Source organism: Haliotis cracherodii, unplaced genomic scaffold, assembly GCF_022045235.1.
Source record: "Haliotis cracherodii isolate W230 unplaced genomic scaffold, xgHalCrac1.p SCAF_3, whole genome shotgun sequence".
In the NCBI taxonomy this organism is placed as follows: domain Eukaryota; kingdom Metazoa; phylum Mollusca; class Gastropoda; order Lepetellida; family Haliotidae; genus Haliotis; species Haliotis cracherodii.
In genome coordinates, this window is record NW_027266286.1 from 58,676,155 (window position 1) to 58,697,727 (window position 21,573).

Here is a 21,573-nt window from a genome sequence, read left to right on the forward strand (position 1 = left end):
AATATTGGTTGAAGCAGCATGCAATCTAACTCACTCACACAACAATGAAACAATTGGGAAATAACAAAAGCAACTTGGTGATGTTTCATACTGTGTTTTGGGGGCATACAGTGTGTGACCTGATTACTTGGGGGGGGGGGGGGGGGGGGGATTCAATGTGTGACCTGATTACTTGGGTGGTTGCAATGTGTGACCTGATTACTTGGGTGGTTACAATGTGTGACCTGATTACTTGTGTGGTTACAATGTGTGACCTGATTACTTGGGTGGTTACAATGTGTGAGCTGCTCTACTTGGGTGGTAACAATGTGTGACCTGATTACTTGGGTGGTTACAATGTGTGACCTGCTCTACTTGGGTTGTTACAATGAGTGACCTGATTACTTGGGTGGTTACAATGTGTGACTTGAATACTTGGGTGGTTACAATGTGTGACCTGATTACTTGGGTGGTTACAGTGTTACCTGATTACTTGGGTGGTTACAATGTGTGAACTGATTATTGCACATGCTGTCAGCCAATGTTTGGTTTCATTAAGATTATTTTGAGGTTGCCATGGTATTGGAGTGAGTGAGTTTAATTTTATGCCGCTTTTAGCAATTTTCAAGCAATGTCATGGCGGTTGAGACACCAGATATGGGCTTCACACATGTTGGGAATTGAACATAGGTCCTCAGTGTGATGAACAAACACTTTAACCAGCCTCTTACTGAGATTATGTTGAGGTCACCATGACATAGGAATATTGCTGACGTACATAATGTAATATACACTCGCTACTAGATTGATTGACTGCTACACAAGATACATATTAATCATGAATTGTGTGACAGGTATGAGCCACATGGTTGGTGTCTATTATATGTTAGGTTGTGCCAACCTGCATCACATGCACAGGGTTCCTGGTGGGGACTACGTTAAACCAAGCAAACACTCGATCCTCTACTGCAGGCAGGCAGTGAAGCCTGCGTACCAATTACAACAAAGTAATGACTGACCTGACCAAGTGTAGTACAGCAACGTAGGTGTTAACGGCCATGGTGTAAATGTCATCCCAGATGATGGAGTTAATTGACAGCCATTGGTGAGAGGCACCTCCAAACTCTTCGTAGCAGCAACTTTGGCAGGGACTCAACATCTTGGATGCAGCTGTCTGTGGATGCATCTCACGACACATATAGACTGTTTGCAAGCACTGTATATTACTTGGAGAATATAGCTGATAACATCATGGCTGCAGCTGTCTGTGGATGCATCTCATGACACATAGGCTATCTGCAGGCACTATATATTACTTGGAGAATATAGCTGATAACATCATGGCTGCAGCTGTCTGTGGATGCATTCTGCCACATAGACTGTCTGCAGGCACTGTATATTACTTGGAGAATATAGCTGATAACATCATGGCTGCAGCTGTCTGTGGATGCATTCTGCCACATAGGCTGTCTGCAGGCACTGTATATTACTTGGAGAATACAGCTGATAACATCATGGCTGCAGCTGTCTGTGGATGCATCTCATGACACTTAGACTGTCTGCAGGCACTGTATATTACTTGGAGAATATAGCTGATAACATCATGGCTGCAGCTGTCTGTGGATGCATCTCATGACACATAGGCTGTCTGCAGGCACTATATATTACTTGGAGAATATAGCTGATAACATCATGGCTGCAGCTGTCTGTGGATGCATCTCATGACACTTAGACTGTCTGCAGGCACTGTATATTACTTGGAGAATACAGCTGATAACATCATGGCTGAAGCTGTCTGTGGATGCATTCTGCCACATAGACTGTCTGCAGGCACTGTATATTACTTGGAGAATATAGCTGATAACATCATGGCTGCAGCTGTCTGTGGATGCATTCTGCCACATAGGCTGTCTGCAGGCACTGTATATTACTTGGAGAATATAGCTGATAACATCATGGCTGCAGCTGTCTCACTCACTCACTCATACTCAACTTAGAACACACAGGGGGCGGTGGGGTAGCCTAGTGGTTAAAGTGTTCGCTCGTCACACCGAAGACCATGGTTCCATTCCCCACATGGGTACAATGTGTGAAGCCCATTTCGGGTGTCTACTGTGATATTGCTTGAATATTGCTAAAAGTGGTGAAAAACACTACTCACTCACTTAGGATAAACCGGGCTCAAATCTCTGTAAACGGAGACCATAAAATAGAGTATTTTATAGTCTCTGCTGTGAATGGTAAATCAATTGAAAGTTTGGCAGCGGACAACCTTGGACTGTATTTCATGACTATATATGCCTCATAAATGTCAGGGGGCAGTCAGGTAGCCTAGTGGTTAAAGTGTTCGCTCGTCATGCCGAAGAGCCAGGTTCGATTCCCCACATGGGTACAATGTGTGAAGTCCATTTCTCAGGTGTCTACTGTGATATTCCTGGAATATTGCTAAAAGCGGCATAAAATCGAACTAACTCACTCACTCATGAATATCAGTGAGCATCTATCTTATGTCCTACCTTTGCTTCACTGGAATGAAGAAGCTACCTGAGATAGCAAGGATTTGATATTTGGCCAAGATGTTCCAAGCCCTGCAACATGTGCAATGTCTTTGAAGATCAGCAGCAAAACCATTCTCAGTGGTCCATTAATATACTGGTAGTCAAACTGGTGAGGATGCAGAGTGTACTAAGTTATTCTCATCAAGCTGTGCAAGGGATCAGTATATGAGGGGGTGTATCGCCTCAAATCTGCTATATTAGATTTGGCAGAACTGGAAATGGATGAGTTAGCTCCCTAGCAACATTATGGCCTGTAGCCTAGTCAAGGCTGGGCTATAAATAGCTGCTTGCAGCATCAGTGTGAGAGTGTCCTCAGAGGAGTCAGGGAGCCAGCCAAGTGGGTTTGAACAGGGATTACTGACAGCGTTAATTAGGAGACAATGGAAGATTACGAAAGTAAGTGTAAGGTTAGTGTAGCGTGGTGTCAAGGTGTGGCGCCACTGGTGTGTGAGATTGTAGTCGTGTGCTTGGCATGTTTGGGTAGAAACAACATTCACACCAGATTATATTCAGTGGGATGTTTCCAGAACACTTGTTGGGCTTTACTGTAGCTAATCATATGTTTTATATTGAGTTTTGTGAAAGTGCCAGTATGGTTTTATGTGAGGTGTCGGATACATGTTCTGTGTTCTTGTGTTGGGGAATATCTGCCTGGTTTGTGTTCACTTGTCACAACTGCCTCCATGGTGCAGTGGATTGAGCGTTGGTCCACACAGAAGAATACCGGGGTTCGATCCCCTGGAGCTTCTGAACGTTAAGGGGCTTATACAAGGACTGGTGGGCTCGGAGTCAGTATACTGTGTCTGAGCTGGGTATCCATGTTAAACTGCGGCATGGTATCTCAGTGCGCTGGCACTATAAAACCGAAATTAGTCCAGACAAGTACAAGCAGCCACACACAGCTGTGTATACATGTCACTATAGAAGTGCAATAATCTCATCTGTATATTACAAGTTTACAAGGAGCAAGTTGTGGCTATGAACCATGACTAATCAATTTTGAAATATTACTTCATGTCCACATTTTCTAGATGCATATGGTAGAATGTGTATTACAAACTTGTGTCATTATGCCATTAACTTCTATCAAAGATGTGTATAGATTTATATACGTCTTTGCTTCTATTAAACTGATGTATGTGGTGGATTTCCTATTACTGTAGCAATGATTGTCAGCATTGTCAAAGCCAAATGCAGTTTGGCCTGGGTTCTATTCAATATGTTGAGCCCTATGAGAAGCAGTCTTTATTCCTGGCATAGTAGATATGACAATGACTGAATGATTGATTTTCTCTATGATCATCATCTAGTTATGGAATGCTACATATACTTACTAAGTTGCCATGGAGTCAGAAAGAAAGATGTGACGTCCACAGAACATTGAATTCTCTCTTACAGAGCTGAACCTAGACTAACATTTAGTGTCTGAAATCTTATATAACAAAATATTCTTCTTGACTCTAAAAATAAAAAAAATATTCCCTATGCTGATTTCAGAGTGTGGAATAGAGCTAGCTTGAGCTGGCTAGACTTGCTTTTGTATGCATTTCTAGATTTTGTTTTTTCATAAAATGAATATATTCCACGGTCATGGTGCAGGACTAAGCTGAACCAGGCGAGAAGTATTCAAATGCAATACAAAACAATGTAACCAGATAGTTCTGGCCTGTGTGCACAATACAATACTTGATCATTTGATACTTTTATTGTACATGCATGTTCTCAGGAACTGTATCTTCCATCAAGGGAAAGGAGACTCCATGGCACCTCCCACCCCTTCTGCCTGTGACTACCATTCAGTGACCACCTCATACTGTCACAGCGCTTTCAGATAATTTTAGAATTTACAGTGACCTTGTTTCTGGCAATTATCACTGCGCATAATAAGCCTAGTGTCAGCTGTGTTTCTGATATTTATTAATGTAACAGTATACAGGGACATCAGCTGTATCAATTTGAAGAGTAAAATTGCAGAAGTCATTGTGCATGTGTTGCTTAACTCTGGATCTAGACTTTGCCCTGGACCCTGTGCCAGGACCAGGGACCCATTCTACAAAACGATTGTATGGCTACGACTGTCATATGTCATATGTTACGGTGTGTGTGTTACAATCGTAGGTCTAGAACTGTCATATGTCATATGTTACGGTGTGTGTGTGTTACAATCGTAGGGCTACGACTGTCATATGTCATATGTTACGGTGTGTGTGTTACAAACGTAGGGCTACGACTGTCATATGTCATATGTTACGGTGTGTGTGTTACAATCGTAGGGCTACGACTGTCATATGTCATATGTTACAGTGTGTGTGTTACAATCGTAGGGCTACGACTGTCATATGTCATATGTTACGGTGTGTGTGTTACAATCGTAGGGCTACGACTGTCATATGTCATATGTTACGGTGTGTGTGTTACAATCGTAGGGCTACGACTGTCATATGTCATATGTTACGGTGTGTGTGTTACAATCGTAGGGCTACGACTGTCATATGTCATATGTTACAGTGTGTGTGTTACAATCGTAGGGCTACGACTGTCATATGTCATATGTTACGGTGTGTGTGTTACAATCGTAGGGCTACGACTGTCATATGTCATATGTTACGGTGTGTGTGTGTGTTACAATCGTAGGTCTAGAACTGTCATATGTCATATGTTACGGTGTGTGTGTGTTACAATCGTAGGGCTACGACTGTCATATGTCATATGTTACGGTGTGTGTGTTACAATCGTAGGGCTACGACTGTCATATGTCATATGTTACGGTGTGTGTGTTACAATCGTAGGGCTACGACTGTCATATGTCATATGTTACAGTGTGTGTGTTACAATCGTAGGGCTACGACTGTCATATGTCATATGTTACGGTGTGTGTGTTACAATCGTAGGGCTACGACTGTCATATGTCATATGTTACAGTGTGTGTTTTACAGTCGTAGGGCTCTGACTGTCATATGTCATATGTTACGGTGTGTGTGTTACAATTGTAGGGCTAGAACTGTCATATGCCATATGTTACAGTGTGTGTGTGTTACAATCGTAGGGCTACGACTGTCATATGTCATATGTTACGGTGTGTGTGTGTTACAGTCGTAGGGCTCTGACTATCATATGTCATATGTTACGGTGTGTGTGTGTTACAGTCGTAGGGCTACGACTATCATATGTCATATGTTACGGTGTGTGTGTTACAATCGTAGGGCTACGACTATCATATGTCATATGTTACAGTGTGTGTGTTACAATCGTAGGGCTACAACTGTCATATGTCATATGTTACGGTGTGTGTGTATGTTACAATCGTAGGGCTACAACTGTCATATGTCATATGTTACGGTGTGTGTGTGTTACAGTCGTAGGGCTCTGACTATCATATGTCATATGTTACGGTGTGTGTATTACAATTGTCTTTGCGCTACGATCATTTTGTGGAAGGGAGCCCTGGTCCTGACAGTGGACTCCTGGACCTGACCATGGACTCCGGGACCTGACCATTGACTCCTGGACCCTGGCTATGTTTGATCTCACTCCTTGCATCTCTTCACTGCCTGTCAACAGCTCTGTTACATGTGGACATGAGACAGTTGAACCAACACTGGCTTGAGAACTCATGTCATCATGATCATCAGAAAATAGAATTTGCCAATTCAGTTTGTATTACACAAGACCCTATTTTGTTATGAACAAAAACATGTGTTCTCAAGTAAAGTATCTAGTGCTGGACAAACATGAATGGTTATTGCCTTTAATCCAGTCTGATTGATGGAAGGTGCAAGCAGAAAGTAATATTGTTTGTGACACCATCCAATCTTATTAAAATCAAATCTTAGTTTTTGCTACTGCCAAACAGAGATCTGAGGACATCCCATTACGGGTCACGTCAGAACGACCGTTCACGAACTTTGACCGACCAATGAAATGACTGACAAGAAATCGACATTAGCCAATCAGAAAGCAGCTTTCTCGAGCTTTACGACACCAGTTTCAAACTGGCGACTATGCTTCGAAACATATTTTGACGTATTCTCGATTGCAAATTTTAAAACTGATGAGAAGAAAGTTCTGGAATGGCTTACAGATGACCTAGATTGTATGGATATAATCATAAAACCCCGTAACTGTCATTCAGAATACCCTCTGTTAAATATCAAGGTTGCATGATTAGAAAACACTTTCCAACTGTCACTTTCATGATCTGGTAAGCGACGCTCTGATTGGTTGAATGAAAGGTCGTTCTGACGTGACCCGTAATGGGATGTCCTCAGATCTTTGTTTAGTGGTAGTGAGAACTAAGATCTGATTTTAATGAGATTGTGATGCCATCTAATATTAACTCTGTTGTTTGTGACGTCATCTAAAATCAACTGATGTGTTATTGTTTGCAGGTTTGCAGTTTGTTCCCTTCCGGACCATCCACAACAAGCCGGACCCATTCAACACCATACGAGCCAACTGCTGGATTGGCCACCTGCCTGTGGAGGTCAAGCTGACCAAACACGAGAAGCATGTGTCAAAGATGCTCAACCCTTACCTGTAAGTAGTATGTAGTTGGGATTGATCCCTTAGGGATTCTGGGGAAGATCAGGTTCCCAGCAACCTACACTGGTTGCAAGATCTTTGCTCATAATATCAATGCCTGGATTGTCTGGTCCAGACTTGACTATTTACAGGCCACCATCACATTGCTCGAATATTGCTGAGTGCAGCGTCAGATGACAAACAAGCAAGTTAATATTGTCTCAATTTTTTGTCCAGCAAGTCATTAAGTAGATTACTTCCCTTAGTTAAACAGGATCTGTCGATCATCTGTGTATAATTTTTTACAATAAGTTTACAAGATACACAATTTGACGTTCATCCGTTTTTATGAGACTATATTTGGAAATGACGTTAACACTGATGGACTGCTTATACATTCCTGGGGTAGAATAGGTCTTCAGGAACCCATGCTTGCCGTAAAAGGTGACTATGCTTGTCGTAAAAGGCCACTAATGGGATCGGGTGGTCAGGCTCGCTGACTTGGTTGATTCATGTCATCGATCCCAAATGCGTGGATTGATGCTAATGATATCAATCACTGGATTGTCTGGTCCAGACTCAATTATTAACAGACCGCCGTCATATAGCTGGAATATTGCTGAGTGCGGCGTTAAACAACAAACCAACCAAAACCAACATTCCTGGGGGAACCCCTGGGAATTCCCTAGCACAAATACATACAGAATCGTTGTTTCTGATCATTTCGACCTTTTAATCTTGAACTCCACATTTAGCATACATTGAGAAATGTCAGGGAGTCTGACTGCAGGATTTTTCACAAATATCCTCGCTACGATCCATCTCAGTGAGCAACAGGTTGAAATGCACATCAAAACTATCGTAGTATTGATTCGATCCGTGACTACACAGACATCGACAGTTAACAGCAATCTATGAATTTATCTATCTATCTTATCTGACCCATCTTTATAATTACCTTCAATGATTGGCCAATCCATTAATGATGACTACCACATGTAACCACCACAGGTTCATTAACAACTTCGAAATCTGTCTCGTCATGTTTTGTTGTCGGCCATTTTGACGCCTTGTACTTCATGTAAATGTATTACGAAACGCTATTACTGTGACTGACATGCTGAAGTCCAATGATGATATTATTTGAATATATTGTAAACAAACTACAACAGATGTTCCTGTAGAACAAGTTGAGCATGCATATGCTCACGTCATCTCACGTTTTGAAGGAACTATTATATTCCATGATACAGCTGGTCGTTGTATGGCCGTCAGTGTGAACATGGAGTCACAGATACTGAGTAAAACTGTGTACAGATCTTGGCCTACATCCTTTGAGATAATAAAATGGTGACAGAAAAAGTTATCAGAATTGATTTGCACTTTAAAAATCCAAATAACTTGCGATTACGTGCAGATTTTGACATTTATTCAGTCGCCGTTCACCAGTGCCCACACAGCTGCAGTTGCAAGGCACTGACAATTGGCGATGAAAATAAAATTTATTTATAAAATTTCATAAACGTCAATAGTTGTAATCCTTCCTTATGTAGTGAATAGCAGCTGGGTGATAGCATTTAGTACAACCTTACCTGTTATTACGATGATCTTTTTGTTACTTTCTTATAGAGATGGAAAAAGTTGTATGGGATGCCCTTTGTCATGATGTGACATGTGGTTTTGGGTGCTGTGCTGTTGTGCTTGAATCACCTCTATGGTCCTTGTTGTGTCAGCGTCTTACCATGCTCAACATCACTCACTCACTCACTCACTCACTCACTCACATCCAGATGAAATGATAGGATATTCAATGAATTCTTTTCAAAGCAGTCTTGAACACAATGCCCTCTGTGATTCGATCTCTTCCAGGGACCTGTCGTTTGTGAGATTACATTTCAGGTTTGCATACAAACTGTGATTCTTTCTCAGCACCCTCCAGTTTAGATATGTTGATTTTAAAACTGCAAATGGGTTCAAACTGAAAACAGACAGTAACTAAATCTGTTTTAATGTATTTTGCTGACACACGTGTGGTTTGTAGTCCATTTTGTTCTGTGGTCTTCTTACACTGGATCGATAGAGCTTGGTCCCTCAGCGCAACAAAGTCTGTCAGTTGATAACAAAGTTGTCATGATTGATTTGCAAAGGAGTTCCTTGGACTTTCATTAAAATGGATCGATGCATCTTCTTTTGTAGACTTTCTTGGGAAGTTTTCACGATGCAGGATGGAAAGTATAAAAAATAATTATTGTCAAGGTTAGTTTGAGATTATGTTCCTTACATAAACTTGCAACAGAAGTACAGACGAAAAGGGCTTCAAAATAAGCAATCATTTTTTTCTTTTTGTCAATCCTCTGGAGGTTCTAGCTGAGAATGGGTCCATAATACCCCCTGATTGAACCAATGGGATTGGCTGGTCAGGCTCTGTGTCTTGCCTGATCAGTGGTCTTCATATTCCAATAGCATACATTGGTGCTCATGATTTCAGTCACTGGTTTACCTGGTCAAGATTCAATTAATTACGAGCATACAGGCTACTGTGGGTAGAACATTGCTGACTGGCTTAAGCAATATTCATTCACTTCCTCGTTCATTTTTTGTCTGCATGGTTTCAGACATCTTCCCAAGGCAAGGGTGTTAACTCACTTTAAAAGTCCAGTTTCCACCCTTGCCGTACTAGGCTGGAATTCATAGCGCCACCAGTGATTATAACGAGTTATGTCCTTTCTAAGCCTCTCTCTATGGACCAATCAGATTCCAACTCTCATATCACTTGCATTTGTTTCAAAATAAATGGCGGCACCCAGTCAAGACAATCTGATCAATAATCAAGATCTATATTGTGATCAAATATGTCTTACATCGTCAAGTGCATCAAATCACTTGGGCACCTTGATAAAAAGATTTGGAAAATATCTGCTGACAACAAGTTGGCGGTGCACATACTTTGCAAATCCTGCAATCGACCGAAATCTGCATGACAGTTTACTAACCGGATTTTAATTTCGTTGTGTGATTTTGATTGGACTATGCATAGACTCGTTAGTCAATGCAAAATGTAACTCCATAACCAACCTAGTTCGGCAAGGGTGGAAAGTGGACTTTTATAGTCAGTTAACTCTCTTGCCTCGAGAAGATGGGTTTCAGATAGCCTGTTCCATAAAACAAACAAAACATTGGCCTGACTTTCTTTATCATGTTTATGATTACAAATACATGCTCACTGCCAAAAGAAGTGTGAACCATAGAAACTTATAGAGAAGTACCGAATTCAACGTAATAAGCGCCCAGGGTGCTCTCAAAATAAGAAATAGGGGGCTCTTATTAGAATATACCCTTTGTGAAAAAAAACAGAGTTGAAAGATCGTTAATTTCTAGGTTTTTGTACCTGAAATGATACAAAAGAAAATCTGTGCGTATTATGCACGACAGATATATTTTTCCAGAATTTAATTGCCCATAATTAAGGGTGCATATAACACACGAATAAAAAAGCCTTGTGTACATTGATCAATCAGAAGAGGTGCTAATTGGGATTGTTCACCAGCAATTATATTAGCAAATACCACCGAGGGCTCTTATTAGAGAGGGGCGCTTATCATGTCGAATACGGTATGTAAGTTAGGAAGAGATATTTCCAATGTGTACCAATTAGTAACAAAACTAACAATCAGCCAAGGGCACAGTGTCTTTATTCTTATCACCATATGCTGCACGAGATTTCCAAACTTTACATGCTTATCCTGCAGGAGACAAATTGTGCATCTCGAGTCATGGATCTATGACGTCACATGTGATGCGTTCATGAGCATCGCTTCTCACAACATACCAGTATGTTCATTTGTGCATCGAACCAATCTAATATCTCTTGAATATTCTTCATATATTAACCAACATCTATGGTATCCGTGTTTCTTTTGTCAGTGAGTATACAAGAATTCTCACAGTTCATTCTGCATTCTAGGTACACCATTGAGGTGAAGCATGGGGACTTTGAGTGGACGGTGAAGCGGAGGTACAAACACTTCCGCCAGCTGCACGACGCCCTGACGCTGTACCGCGCCAGATACAGACTGCCAATACCCAAGAAAGAGTAAGTCGTCCTGCTGCACTCAGCTCTCTAGTGCTCGCTTTTCACGATTTTGTTTTGAATAAAACCTGCTCAGTAGGTGGCATAACGTGATAAAAAATTAATTCCTGATATTTTTTCCCATCTTTTTTTCAGAAGGTTTTCTTGACCATGTTCATTAACCTTGTCTTGTTGGCCTTTAAATTTGATGTTTATGTATGCATACCCTTTCGGGTACATGGATAAATAATTTTCATAAGGTAGATGTCTAACAAAATTGTTGTGTGTGTTCTTTGAACATTTTCTAGTACTTGAACTTGTATCATTTGGGGCTTTTAGGAATAGGAAAACACTGCTTTCAAATTTCTTTTGCTTTTATATTTTTAGGTTTGGCTGATCTATAATCCTATTTTGAAATAATCATTGCTTACTTGTTGGCTTCACTGAGTTTGTCAAAATTTAAGTGACAACACCCTTTCCATAACCAGATAACTACAAGAAATCTTTGCTGAAAGTAGAGTTGATTGTACAATTCTGACTGTATCTCGAGCATGTTTAACTAACAAGAGTATGGTTGGCATGGTTGATTAGCATGCATCTGATAGTCAGATGTGCCATGTGATGTGAAAATGATTAAAAAAAACTCATGGATGAACGAAAAGACTTAAAAATAAGCAATAATTGTTTTCTTTTCGTCGATCCTCTGGAGGTTCTAGCTGAGAATGGGTCCATAATACCCCCTGATTGAACCAATGGGATTGGGTGGTCAGGCTCTGTGTCTGGGCTGATTAGGGGTCTTCATACCCCAATAGCATACATTGGTGCTCATGATTTCCATCACTGGTTTACCTGGTCAAGATTCAATTAGTTACAAACGTACAGGCTACTGGGGGAAGGCTCATTGATGGACGCTGGTCCTGACATAAGTTCCCCTCAACAAAAATCACTTAACAGTGGTTGCTATTTGGTGCTGTAGTTTTGGTATTGGAGAAATCACTTAAATCTGTTGATTCTAACTAGAGTTAGAAGCGCCCCAAAGGCTCAGAATCTAACAAAAAGCGTGATGTGATCATGATGGTTTAATGTCTTGTAATGTTGTGGTAGACTGTAGCAAACCAGACTGATGCTGGACACATTAGGGATATTGCCCTGAGATGATTCTACTCCCACAGATATCTGCTGTCACTTCTCTTTCAAGTCCAAGATCAATTCCTTCACTAAATTACTTTGGCTCCTGAATTCCTGTGTGTATTGGAGGAACAATCAGGCCGTCAATAGATGTACATAGTTTTCTCTGTGACCACACCTCGTGTTAATAACCTAGAGTTACTGCTCCCAAGGCCAGCACTGTGTATTCAGTCGTCAGTTATTTTTGCATGTTTAATCAGAGGGTAATTTGTCCCTTGATACCTTCATGAATCAGAAGTTAATGATTCAGAAACCTAAAACATATTCCTTGAAAAAGGTAATTAAACATATACTGATGAACACAAATGAGGGAATAAATGGTGTTTTCAGCTGCTGTCAGCAATATTCCATCTGCTTCAGTTACAACGGGATGGGCTGAACAGGGATTTGGGTCAAACTGCAGGGGTTGGGCTGAACTGGAGTTTGGTACAGGTGATGGGCCAACAGGGATTTGGGTCAAACTGCAAGGGTTGGGCTGAACTGGGGTTTGGTACAGGTGATGGGCCAACTGGGATTGGGGTCAAACTGCAAGGGTTGGGCCGAACTGGGGTTTGGTACAGGTGATGGGCCAACTGGGATTGGGGTCAAACTGCAAGGGTTGGGCCGAACCGGGGTTTGGTACAGGTGATGGGCCAACTGGGATTGGGATCAAACTAAGGGGGTTGGGCCGAACTGGGGTTTGGTACAGGTGATGGGCCAACTGGGATTGGGGTCAAAGTGCAAGGGTTGGGCCAAACTGGTGTTTGGTACAGGTGATGGGCCAACTGGTTTTGGGTCAAACTGAGGGGGTTGTTTGAAAAGGGAATCGATTGATCTTGGGGTTGGTTGACCTTGGATTTGGACTATGGGTTGGTGGGATGAGGGGTTAGTTGAACTAGGGGCTGGTTGAACTTGGGGTTGGTTGAACTTGGGGTTGGTTGGACTAGGGTTTGGTTGGACTAGATTTTGGTTGAACTTGGGGTTAGTTGGGACGTAGGGTTGGTCGAACTTGGGGCTGGTTGGACTAGGGGTTAGTTGAACTTGGGGTTGGTCAGAATAGGGTTATGAGTCAGACTAGGGTTTGTTCAAACTAGACAGTGAGTAGATAGGGGTAGATTGGGCCTTCAAAGTATGAAAAATCTCTCACTCACACCTGGACATAGATTCCTTGTTCCTCTTTCTTTTCACTTTTGCAAACATGTTTCCATGACGACAGTTTGTTATTGCGCTGATATGTTCTATAAGATGCAATATCCAACTACTCACACATTATGTTCATTAAGTGTAAGATGTCCACTGAGAACAGGATGTCCATACTGTGTAGGATGTCCATATGGTCTCTCTACAATGGCTTTAAGTACGCAGCCGTGCGATAATGAAGGATGTGGCACTCACCATGGGGTTCAGACATGGATTTGGTTGTGCACATCTGTGTTTCTGTTAGTTGTTTTCCTTTTCAAAGGATCGCCTCCGTGCTCTGGCGGATAGTGCTCCTGTACGGAGAGTGGAAGGTCCGGGGTTCGATCCCCGGCCACATCATACCAAAAGATGTAAAAAGATGGTACTTGTGGTCACCCTGCCTGGCACTCGGCATTAAGGGGCTAAAACAAGGACTGGTAGGCTCGGAGTCAGTATACTGTGTCTGAGACGGGTATGCATGTTAAACTGCGGCATGGTTCCTCAGTGGGCTAGCACTATAAAATCAGTATTAACCAGTAACCAGCCACACACACACACACACGTGCATGCACGTCGCTATATAAGTGCAATAATCTTGACCGCAACGTTAAACCCAATTTCACTTCACCTTCCCCCTTCCTAGAATACATCTCCACCTATTTGACAATCATCAAGTATTCAAAATATCTAAATTATTGTATCCATATATTTCCCTGATGATCATTGATAGTTATTTTACCAGGTAAGAAAAGATTTTATTCAAGGAATGTTGGCTATATAACAAGTCATCGATGGCTTAAAAAATATTGAATTGTTACAGTTCCGATAAATTAGAGTGTTTACTAAGTATCATCTTCCTGAGGCAAGGGAGTTCACTAACTATAAAAGTCCAGTTTCCACCCTTGCTGAAATAGACTAGCATTATGGAATTATATATTTTGGCTGGACTAACAAGTCTATGCATAGTCAAATCCAAATCGCTTAACGAAATTGATATCCGGTTCGTAAACTGCCATGCAGATTTTGGGTGATTGCAGGATTTTTTATATTTTATATGTTTTATATTTTATGTGTTTAATCAACATGCTCACATGATTTGATGCACTTTACGAAGTAAGACCTGTTTTATCACAGTATAGGTTTTGATTATCAATCAGATCGTCTTGACTGGGAGCCGCCATTTTGTTAAAAGCAAATGCAAGTGATATGAGAGGTGGACTCTGATTGGTCAGCAGGAAGGACATAGAAGGGACAAAACTCATAATAGCCACTGATGGCGCTACAATCGAGCCCAGAAATTTCAGCCTTGTTTGGCAAGGGTGGAAACTGGAATTTTACAGTCCGTTAATTCCCTTGCCTCAGGAAGATGACTCAATGTTAGTGAAAATGGTTGTGTTACATTACCTGCTATCGCTCTGCTTCCAGATATGTTGGATCATGGACCCCCTTGCTCAGGTTCTTTGGACTTTCATTGATTTCTAGAAATCATTTTTATTTTTTATATATTTTCTTGTGACATATACCGCTACAAGATGCTACTGTGTGCGGCTGATAGAGCTGCGATAATAGCTGCAATTATTATCTGCTCAGTAATGTGTCTGTTTAAAGGTCAGCATAATCCTGCATGCTCTATGCTTTCATCTGGAAGTATGGATAGAAATCTTAGATATGACATACAGTATTGTATTTCTTCAATATTTCTATTGTAATGACTTTTTAGAATGCATGATTAGCTTGTGTTTCTACAGAGAGCTGCCTCAGAAGTATTTGATTCAGCCAACATTGGATATTGATACATGTATTGAAAACTACTAATTTCCATGAGAACTCTTCAAGGATAGAGTTACATATATCTAAAGTATAGGCAGGTGTAGGGTCCCCTTGGTCTGATAGCTTCTCAGGTGCCAGTTAACGAGTGCAGGATGAGATACTACATGTTTTGTTCACCAATTTTTACGTTTATACCTCCATCATTGCAAAAATATGTTGACGTCAATTCTTACATGAATAAAACTCTGTACTGGCGGGATTACCAAACCACCTGTAGAAACTTGGAATATTAACCTAATTTGTATACTGGCTTATTTGGGAGCACGGGTGGCCAAGTCGTCTAAGGCACCGCAATTTGCTGTGCAGAGTTGCGTCCCTAGGCACGCCAGAAACCTCTGATTGTGGGTTCGATTCCCAGTTCACCCCGATTATGTTTCTAGGTTTGTCAGCACCAAACCCGTGCTTGTAGGTTTCACCAAGTGGTAAACGATTCAGACCTGCATCACTTCGGGCTTTCCTCCCACATTAAGCTGACACGCTTTGATATAACTGGAATACTGTTAAAAGCAGTGTTAAACCCAACTCACTCACTCACTGGCTTTTTTACCTGTACAAACATGGTGTAATGACACTATCAGCTGTGCTAACTTGGAATATTGCACCCAGTTCGGGAAGGTTTGTCGATGTCATTGTTAAGTGTTATATGAGGGATTTTTTCATTTCATATTTTAAAAGGAAATCTGTTGGTCCAAAGTTGGTTATACATGATTAAGATCAGTTCTGTGTAATACAACCACAAGAGAGAAAGAAAGGTCATCACGACCTGAATATGTGAAGATTCAAGGTTAGAATTGGTCATCAACAACCCATGCTTGTCGTAAGAGATTATTACAATGACGACCAATCAAGGAAGGACAAGAAACAGTTTTCACAGCCTGAATATTGGTAATGTAGGATCTGGTTCAAGTGTTTTATGATTGGATAAATGTCTGGATTTGTCATTTCAACTCAGAATGGAGCGTTATTTGTTATCAAATTACATATTGGGTATTGTATCCATGCCTTTGTAGGGATGATGTCAGTATTGAGTGTTATTCATTGTAAAACACATAGGATGTCCTATGTTCCAAGTTTGCACAGTTGAATTGGTCAATCCAAGCTGGTATTGAGTGTTATTCATTGTAAAACACATAGGATGTCCTATGTTCCAAGTTTGCACAGTTGAATTGGTCAATCCAAGCTGGTATTGAGTGTTATTCATTGTAAAACACATAGGATGTCCTATGTTCCAAGTTTGCACAGTTGAATTGGTCAGTCCAAGCCGGTATTGAGTGTTATTCATTTTGAAAAAACGGTATAATATTCCATGTTAGTAAGAAGAATTAACCATTCAGGATTTCTTAGTTTTCTTGTATTTTCTATATAGCCTCAGGAGAAAATGTGGTCCTGAATGTCTCCTGACAAATACATGAAAACCTGCCACATGCATTCAAAGATATATACCATGATAATGTAGCTCTTTTTCTCCATAGCTATAGTGTTACATAAAGAGAAAACAGTCACACTAAACGGCCGTTGCTCAATGCATGAATGCTTGTCACGCAACTCTAAATGCGGTAACCCCACACTCCAGCACTGGGCGAGCAGTCATTTATTATCTACAGCTATAATCTAACGTTGGAAAGATGCATGCAAGTCGTTAACAAGCACCTGCAACGCTATCAGACAGACGCCCTACACCTGCTGATACCTGGTAGGCAGGGAATTGATATCAACCCTTGATTGTCAAACATGGCACTCTGACCCACAGCAATAGGCAGTTGCCCAGCTTAAAGAAAGGCAATGAGAACATTTCATACTGAGAGAAGATTGTTGGTAAAAAAAATAATTTTTTGTCCCAAGATTTAACTTAAACGCTCCAGTTGTAGCACTGTAATGTTCCATTCTTTCGGAAATAATAATATTTAGTTTCAGTTACAGTTTCAGTTGTGTTTTTACCAACACAGGGAAACTATTTTGAAAGTTGGTTCAAGTTTTTTGTCATATATATCTTTTACTTTTCGCATTTTGGCTTGATATTGATCAGGCTTTTCTTTATCTTTGAGATTCATAATTATTAATTTGCTTCATATTTGTTTGTCTAAAAATATGTTTTTGCTTTTTTTATTTCAATGACCTTTTACATTTCATGCATGTAATCTTGCATCATTTTCTTACTTATTTGATATCTGACATGATCATTTTCATGTGAACTAGTCTCTGATTGGTCTGTCCACCTCCGTGGTCTTGTGGATAGAGCATTCTGCTGGAGAGCGCAAGGCCAGTGGTTTGATTCCCTGGCCGTGTCAAACCAAAAGGTTGTACTTGTTGTTACCCTGCCTGGCGCTCGGCATTAAGGGGATAAAACAAGGACTGGTCGGCTTGGAGTCAGTGTATGGTGTCAGTATCCATGTTAAACTGTGGCATGGCATCTCAGTGGGTTAGCACTATAAAACTGGCACTAGTCCAGAATAGTTCAAGCAACCATCCACACATGTGAATGAACACAACGTTAAACCCCTTGTCACTCAACCCTCCTGATTGTTGTGGCAGTTGTCATGGAAATGATGCAAGTTGGGGTGGCCTAGTGGCCATAGGTGCCACAAGTATTGTGCAGTTGTTTCCCCTAGTTTTACCAGGATCCTCCGATCTTGGGTTACGCATCCTGGCAGATACCTACAACCTGTTACAGAGCTGGTTCCGATTTCATGCTGACACACCGTGATGCTTGTAGAACTGAAATATTGTTGAAAAGTGACTTTAATCCCAACTCATCCATAGCAAAATATACTACAAAAAAACACTAAAATAAATTGACAGATAAGACTTTAAGGCTTAACTTGAGACTAGGCACATGTCATGTGCCAAATGGAAATAGCAGTATGTGATGTTCTGATGTATCACGTTGACAGTCTCAATAAGTGACATTCTTGTCATCGTTGTGACTCCATCTCATGATGGAGCAGGGGACACCATGAATATTCAGGCATCGGACACCTTCCAAGTTCTGCTTGTGTTGGTCAAGATTGCGAGGACTATATCAATAGAGGGCATCCTTGATGTATTTCCATGCTAGCTGCAGTAACTTTGCGCTTTGTAGTCTGATGATCATACTAAATGAAACCTATTGTCTTCACTGCTGAACTAGCAGACAAAACAGCTGCCACAACACTGTATGCTTCAAGCTTGATACTGATGTGACGTTCAAGGAAGGATTAAACCCAACTCACTCACTCACTCACTGCTTAAGGAGCAGAATGAGCTGCCCTAACACTGTATGCTTCTAGCTTGACACTGACATGGTTCAAAGGATTAAACCCAACTCACTCACTCAATCATTACATTATCACTAGTGACAGACTTCCTGCTCAGCCTATGCACAATCCACCAAGTGTCTGGTAAACTCTTGGATGTGTTACAAATAGTGATCATTAAAATATGAAAGTTCTAAAAGTAACTTCAGATCGAAACACTGAATATAAAAGATACATTGAATATTAGATGCTCTACTGTTAAACCTTTCTTGATTTGAAATCTGATGATGATATTTGTTCCCAATGACAATGGATGTTGTTTGTTCTGCTGCGATGACACAGCTTACAGTGAGCTACAATCCCACTTGCAGGTATCGCGAAAGACGCAAGACTATGAAGCAGGACCATCGTGTCAGCGTGCGCTTCCCCCTGAGACCCGACTACCTCGTCAGTGAACACAACATCCTAGAACGCATGGTAATGTTACAGTATCCTGCAGCTGCATATACTCATGGGGGGAAATAAAGGAACATGTAAGGAAGCAGGTGTTAGAAAGACTTCAGGGCCCCCGTGCACAAAGCGATCTTAGCGCTAAGACAATCGTAAGCCGATGTTAAAGTATGGTAGTTGCGATCATCTTAGCGCTAAGATTGCTTTGTGCAAGTGGGCCCTGATGTGTCCAAATAATGACTGCATGGAGATGAGTTACAATCGTGGTTCCCTTATCCATTATGATAAAGTACTTGAGATTTCCACTGTAATTTTCCCATATGAAATTGTTGGAGTCTTAGTATTTACCAATCTCATTAAAATTGGATCTTAGTGTTCACTATCGCTAAACAAAGATCTGAGAACATTCCATTATGGGTCACGTCAGAACGACCTTTCATCCAACCAATCAGATCGTCACTTACCACATCATGAAAGTGACAGTCGGTATGTGTGTTCTAATCATGCAACCTCAAAAACGTTAACACGAGGTATTCAGAATGACAGTTATGGCCCGTACGACATGGTGAGATGTCCCCGTCTAATAAGCGCCCACGGCGATATTTGCTAATGTATTGGCTAGTGAACAAGCCAAATTAGCACCCCTTCCGATTGATCAATGTACACAAGACTTTTTTATTTGCATATAATACGCACTTGTGTGTTATATGCACCCTTAATTATGGGCAATTAAATCCTGGTAAAATATATCTGTCGTACATAAACTGCCTGTCCTGCTGTAACTGTCTGACCAGCTGTAACTGTCAGTCCTGCTGTAACTGTCTGTCCTGCTGTAACTGCCCGTCCTGCTGTAACTGCCTGTCCTGCTGTAACTGTCAGACCTACTGTAACTGTCTGACCAGCTGTAACTGTCAGTCCTGCTATAACTGCCTGTCCTGCTGTAACTGTCTGACCTGCTGTAACTGTCTGTCCTGCTGTAACTGTCTGACCAGCTGTAACTGTCTGTCCTGCTGTAACTGTCTGACCAGCTGTAACTGTCAGTCCTGCTGTAACTGCCTGTCCTGCTGTAACTGTCTGACCTGCTGTAACTGTCTGTCCTGCTGTAACTGTCTGACCAGCTGTAACTGTCAGTCCTGCTGTAACTGTCTGTCCTTCTGTAACTGCCCGTCCTGCTGTAACTGCCCGTCCTGCTGTAACTGTCTGTCCTGCTGTAACTGTCTGTCCTTCTGTAACTGCCCGTCCTTCTGTTACTGCCCGTCCTGCTGTAACTGCCTGTCCTGCTGTAACTGTCTGACCAGCTGTAACTGTCTGTCCTGCTGTAACTGTCTGACCAGCTGTAACTGTCAGTCCTGCTGTAACTGTCTGTCCTTCTGTAACTGCCCGTCCTGCTGTAACTGTCTGTCCTGCTGTAACTGTCTGACCAGCTGTAACTGTCTGTCCTGCTGTAACTGCCAGTCCTGCTGAACTGTCTGACCTGCTGTAACTGACTGACCAGCTGTAACTGTCTGTCCTGATGTTCCAGACCCAGCTGGAGAAGTACCTGTGCAGCCTCCTCAAGTGCAAGTCCTTCAAGAACCACTCTGAGACTGTGAGTAGCATCACACACATCACGTTCCCTCGGACATACATGTAGCAGGAACAACTGTGTTTGGAATCATAGTTTGTGCAAGGAATTGGTGAAAGACTGATGTGATGTGTGTGAGAGATAAGAACAGTACTTCATGATAATTTTAAGAATCACTGCATTCTTTTAATATAAACTAGGCCTTGTTGTGCTGTGTGCTGGACATGGATGAAGGAAAGAGTTATCTCCCTTTGTGTGGCTCCATTGCTAGGTATCAGCCTTTTGGTGACACTAAGCTCATTGGTTGTTATTTCTGAAATCAACCCATGAAATGAAGGCAATGAACCCTAAACAGACTTGTAATCAAATATATCCTTTTATATGTTGTATTCTGTTTACATGTGCATAATTAAGAGCCGAATCCTAAGTTTAACAAGACAATAGTTGATCAGGGCCCCGTTCCACGAAGCAATCGTAGCGCTAAGACGATCGTAACTCCCATTCTTTAACATTGGCTTACGACTGTCGTAGGGCTACTTTCGCTTTGTGGAACGTGGCCCTGACCTGAGATTGTTTGTGTAACAACATGTCAAAGTAGGCCCTGTACATGTTAAGGGGCACAGGTGATCCATGGCCATAACATACAGTTTCAGTCTGCTGTTCACGCATGTTGAAATGCTTTCCCAGGCCCTGTTTAACCCAACTCAATCGGTATATGTTATTAGTTCCTCACTGTTCCAGATGCGTTTCTTCGAAGTCAGTCCATTGTCCTTCATCAACAAGCTGGGACGCAAGGGGAAGGAGGGGTTGATCAAGAAGTGTTCCGGGGGGCGGAGGATCAACATTGGCTGTTGTGGCTGCTTGAGCAAAGTCCACCTGGCTGGTACTTGGAACAGACGGTAGGGAGCACAGCTTACGTGTGTGTGCGTTCATCCATCGTAGAGTGAGTGAGTGAGTGAGTTTGGTTTTACGCCGCTTTTAGCAATATTCCAGCAATATCACGGCAGGGGGACACCACAAATG

General features: G+C 41.6%; 1 protein-coding gene across 3 annotated transcripts in view; it reads left to right on the plus strand.

The window, feature by feature from the left end:
• The window catches only part of LOC139473691 (phospholipase D1-like), an 83,926-nt gene that overhangs the window by 35,861 nt on the left and 26,492 nt on the right, over nucleotides 1-21,573 (plus strand). Inside the window, exons 1-7 of one of the 3 annotated variants that reach the window (XM_071256398.1) lie at nucleotides 2,849-2,933; nucleotides 6,926-7,073; nucleotides 11,023-11,151; nucleotides 14,899-14,928; nucleotides 18,908-19,013; nucleotides 20,509-20,574; nucleotides 21,292-21,449. In XM_071256398.1, coding sequence (XP_071112499.1) covers nucleotides 2,918-2,933; nucleotides 6,926-7,073; nucleotides 11,023-11,151; nucleotides 14,899-14,928; nucleotides 18,908-19,013; nucleotides 20,509-20,574; nucleotides 21,292-21,449 — 653 coding nt within the window. In that variant the 5' untranslated portion in view covers nucleotides 2,849-2,917. Of the gene's footprint in view, nucleotides 1-2,848; nucleotides 2,934-6,925; nucleotides 7,074-11,022; nucleotides 11,152-14,898; nucleotides 14,929-18,907; nucleotides 19,014-20,508; nucleotides 20,575-21,291; nucleotides 21,450-21,573 lie in introns of those variants that run through there. The other 2 variants (XM_071256396.1, XM_071256397.1) reach the window with 2 other exon arrangements.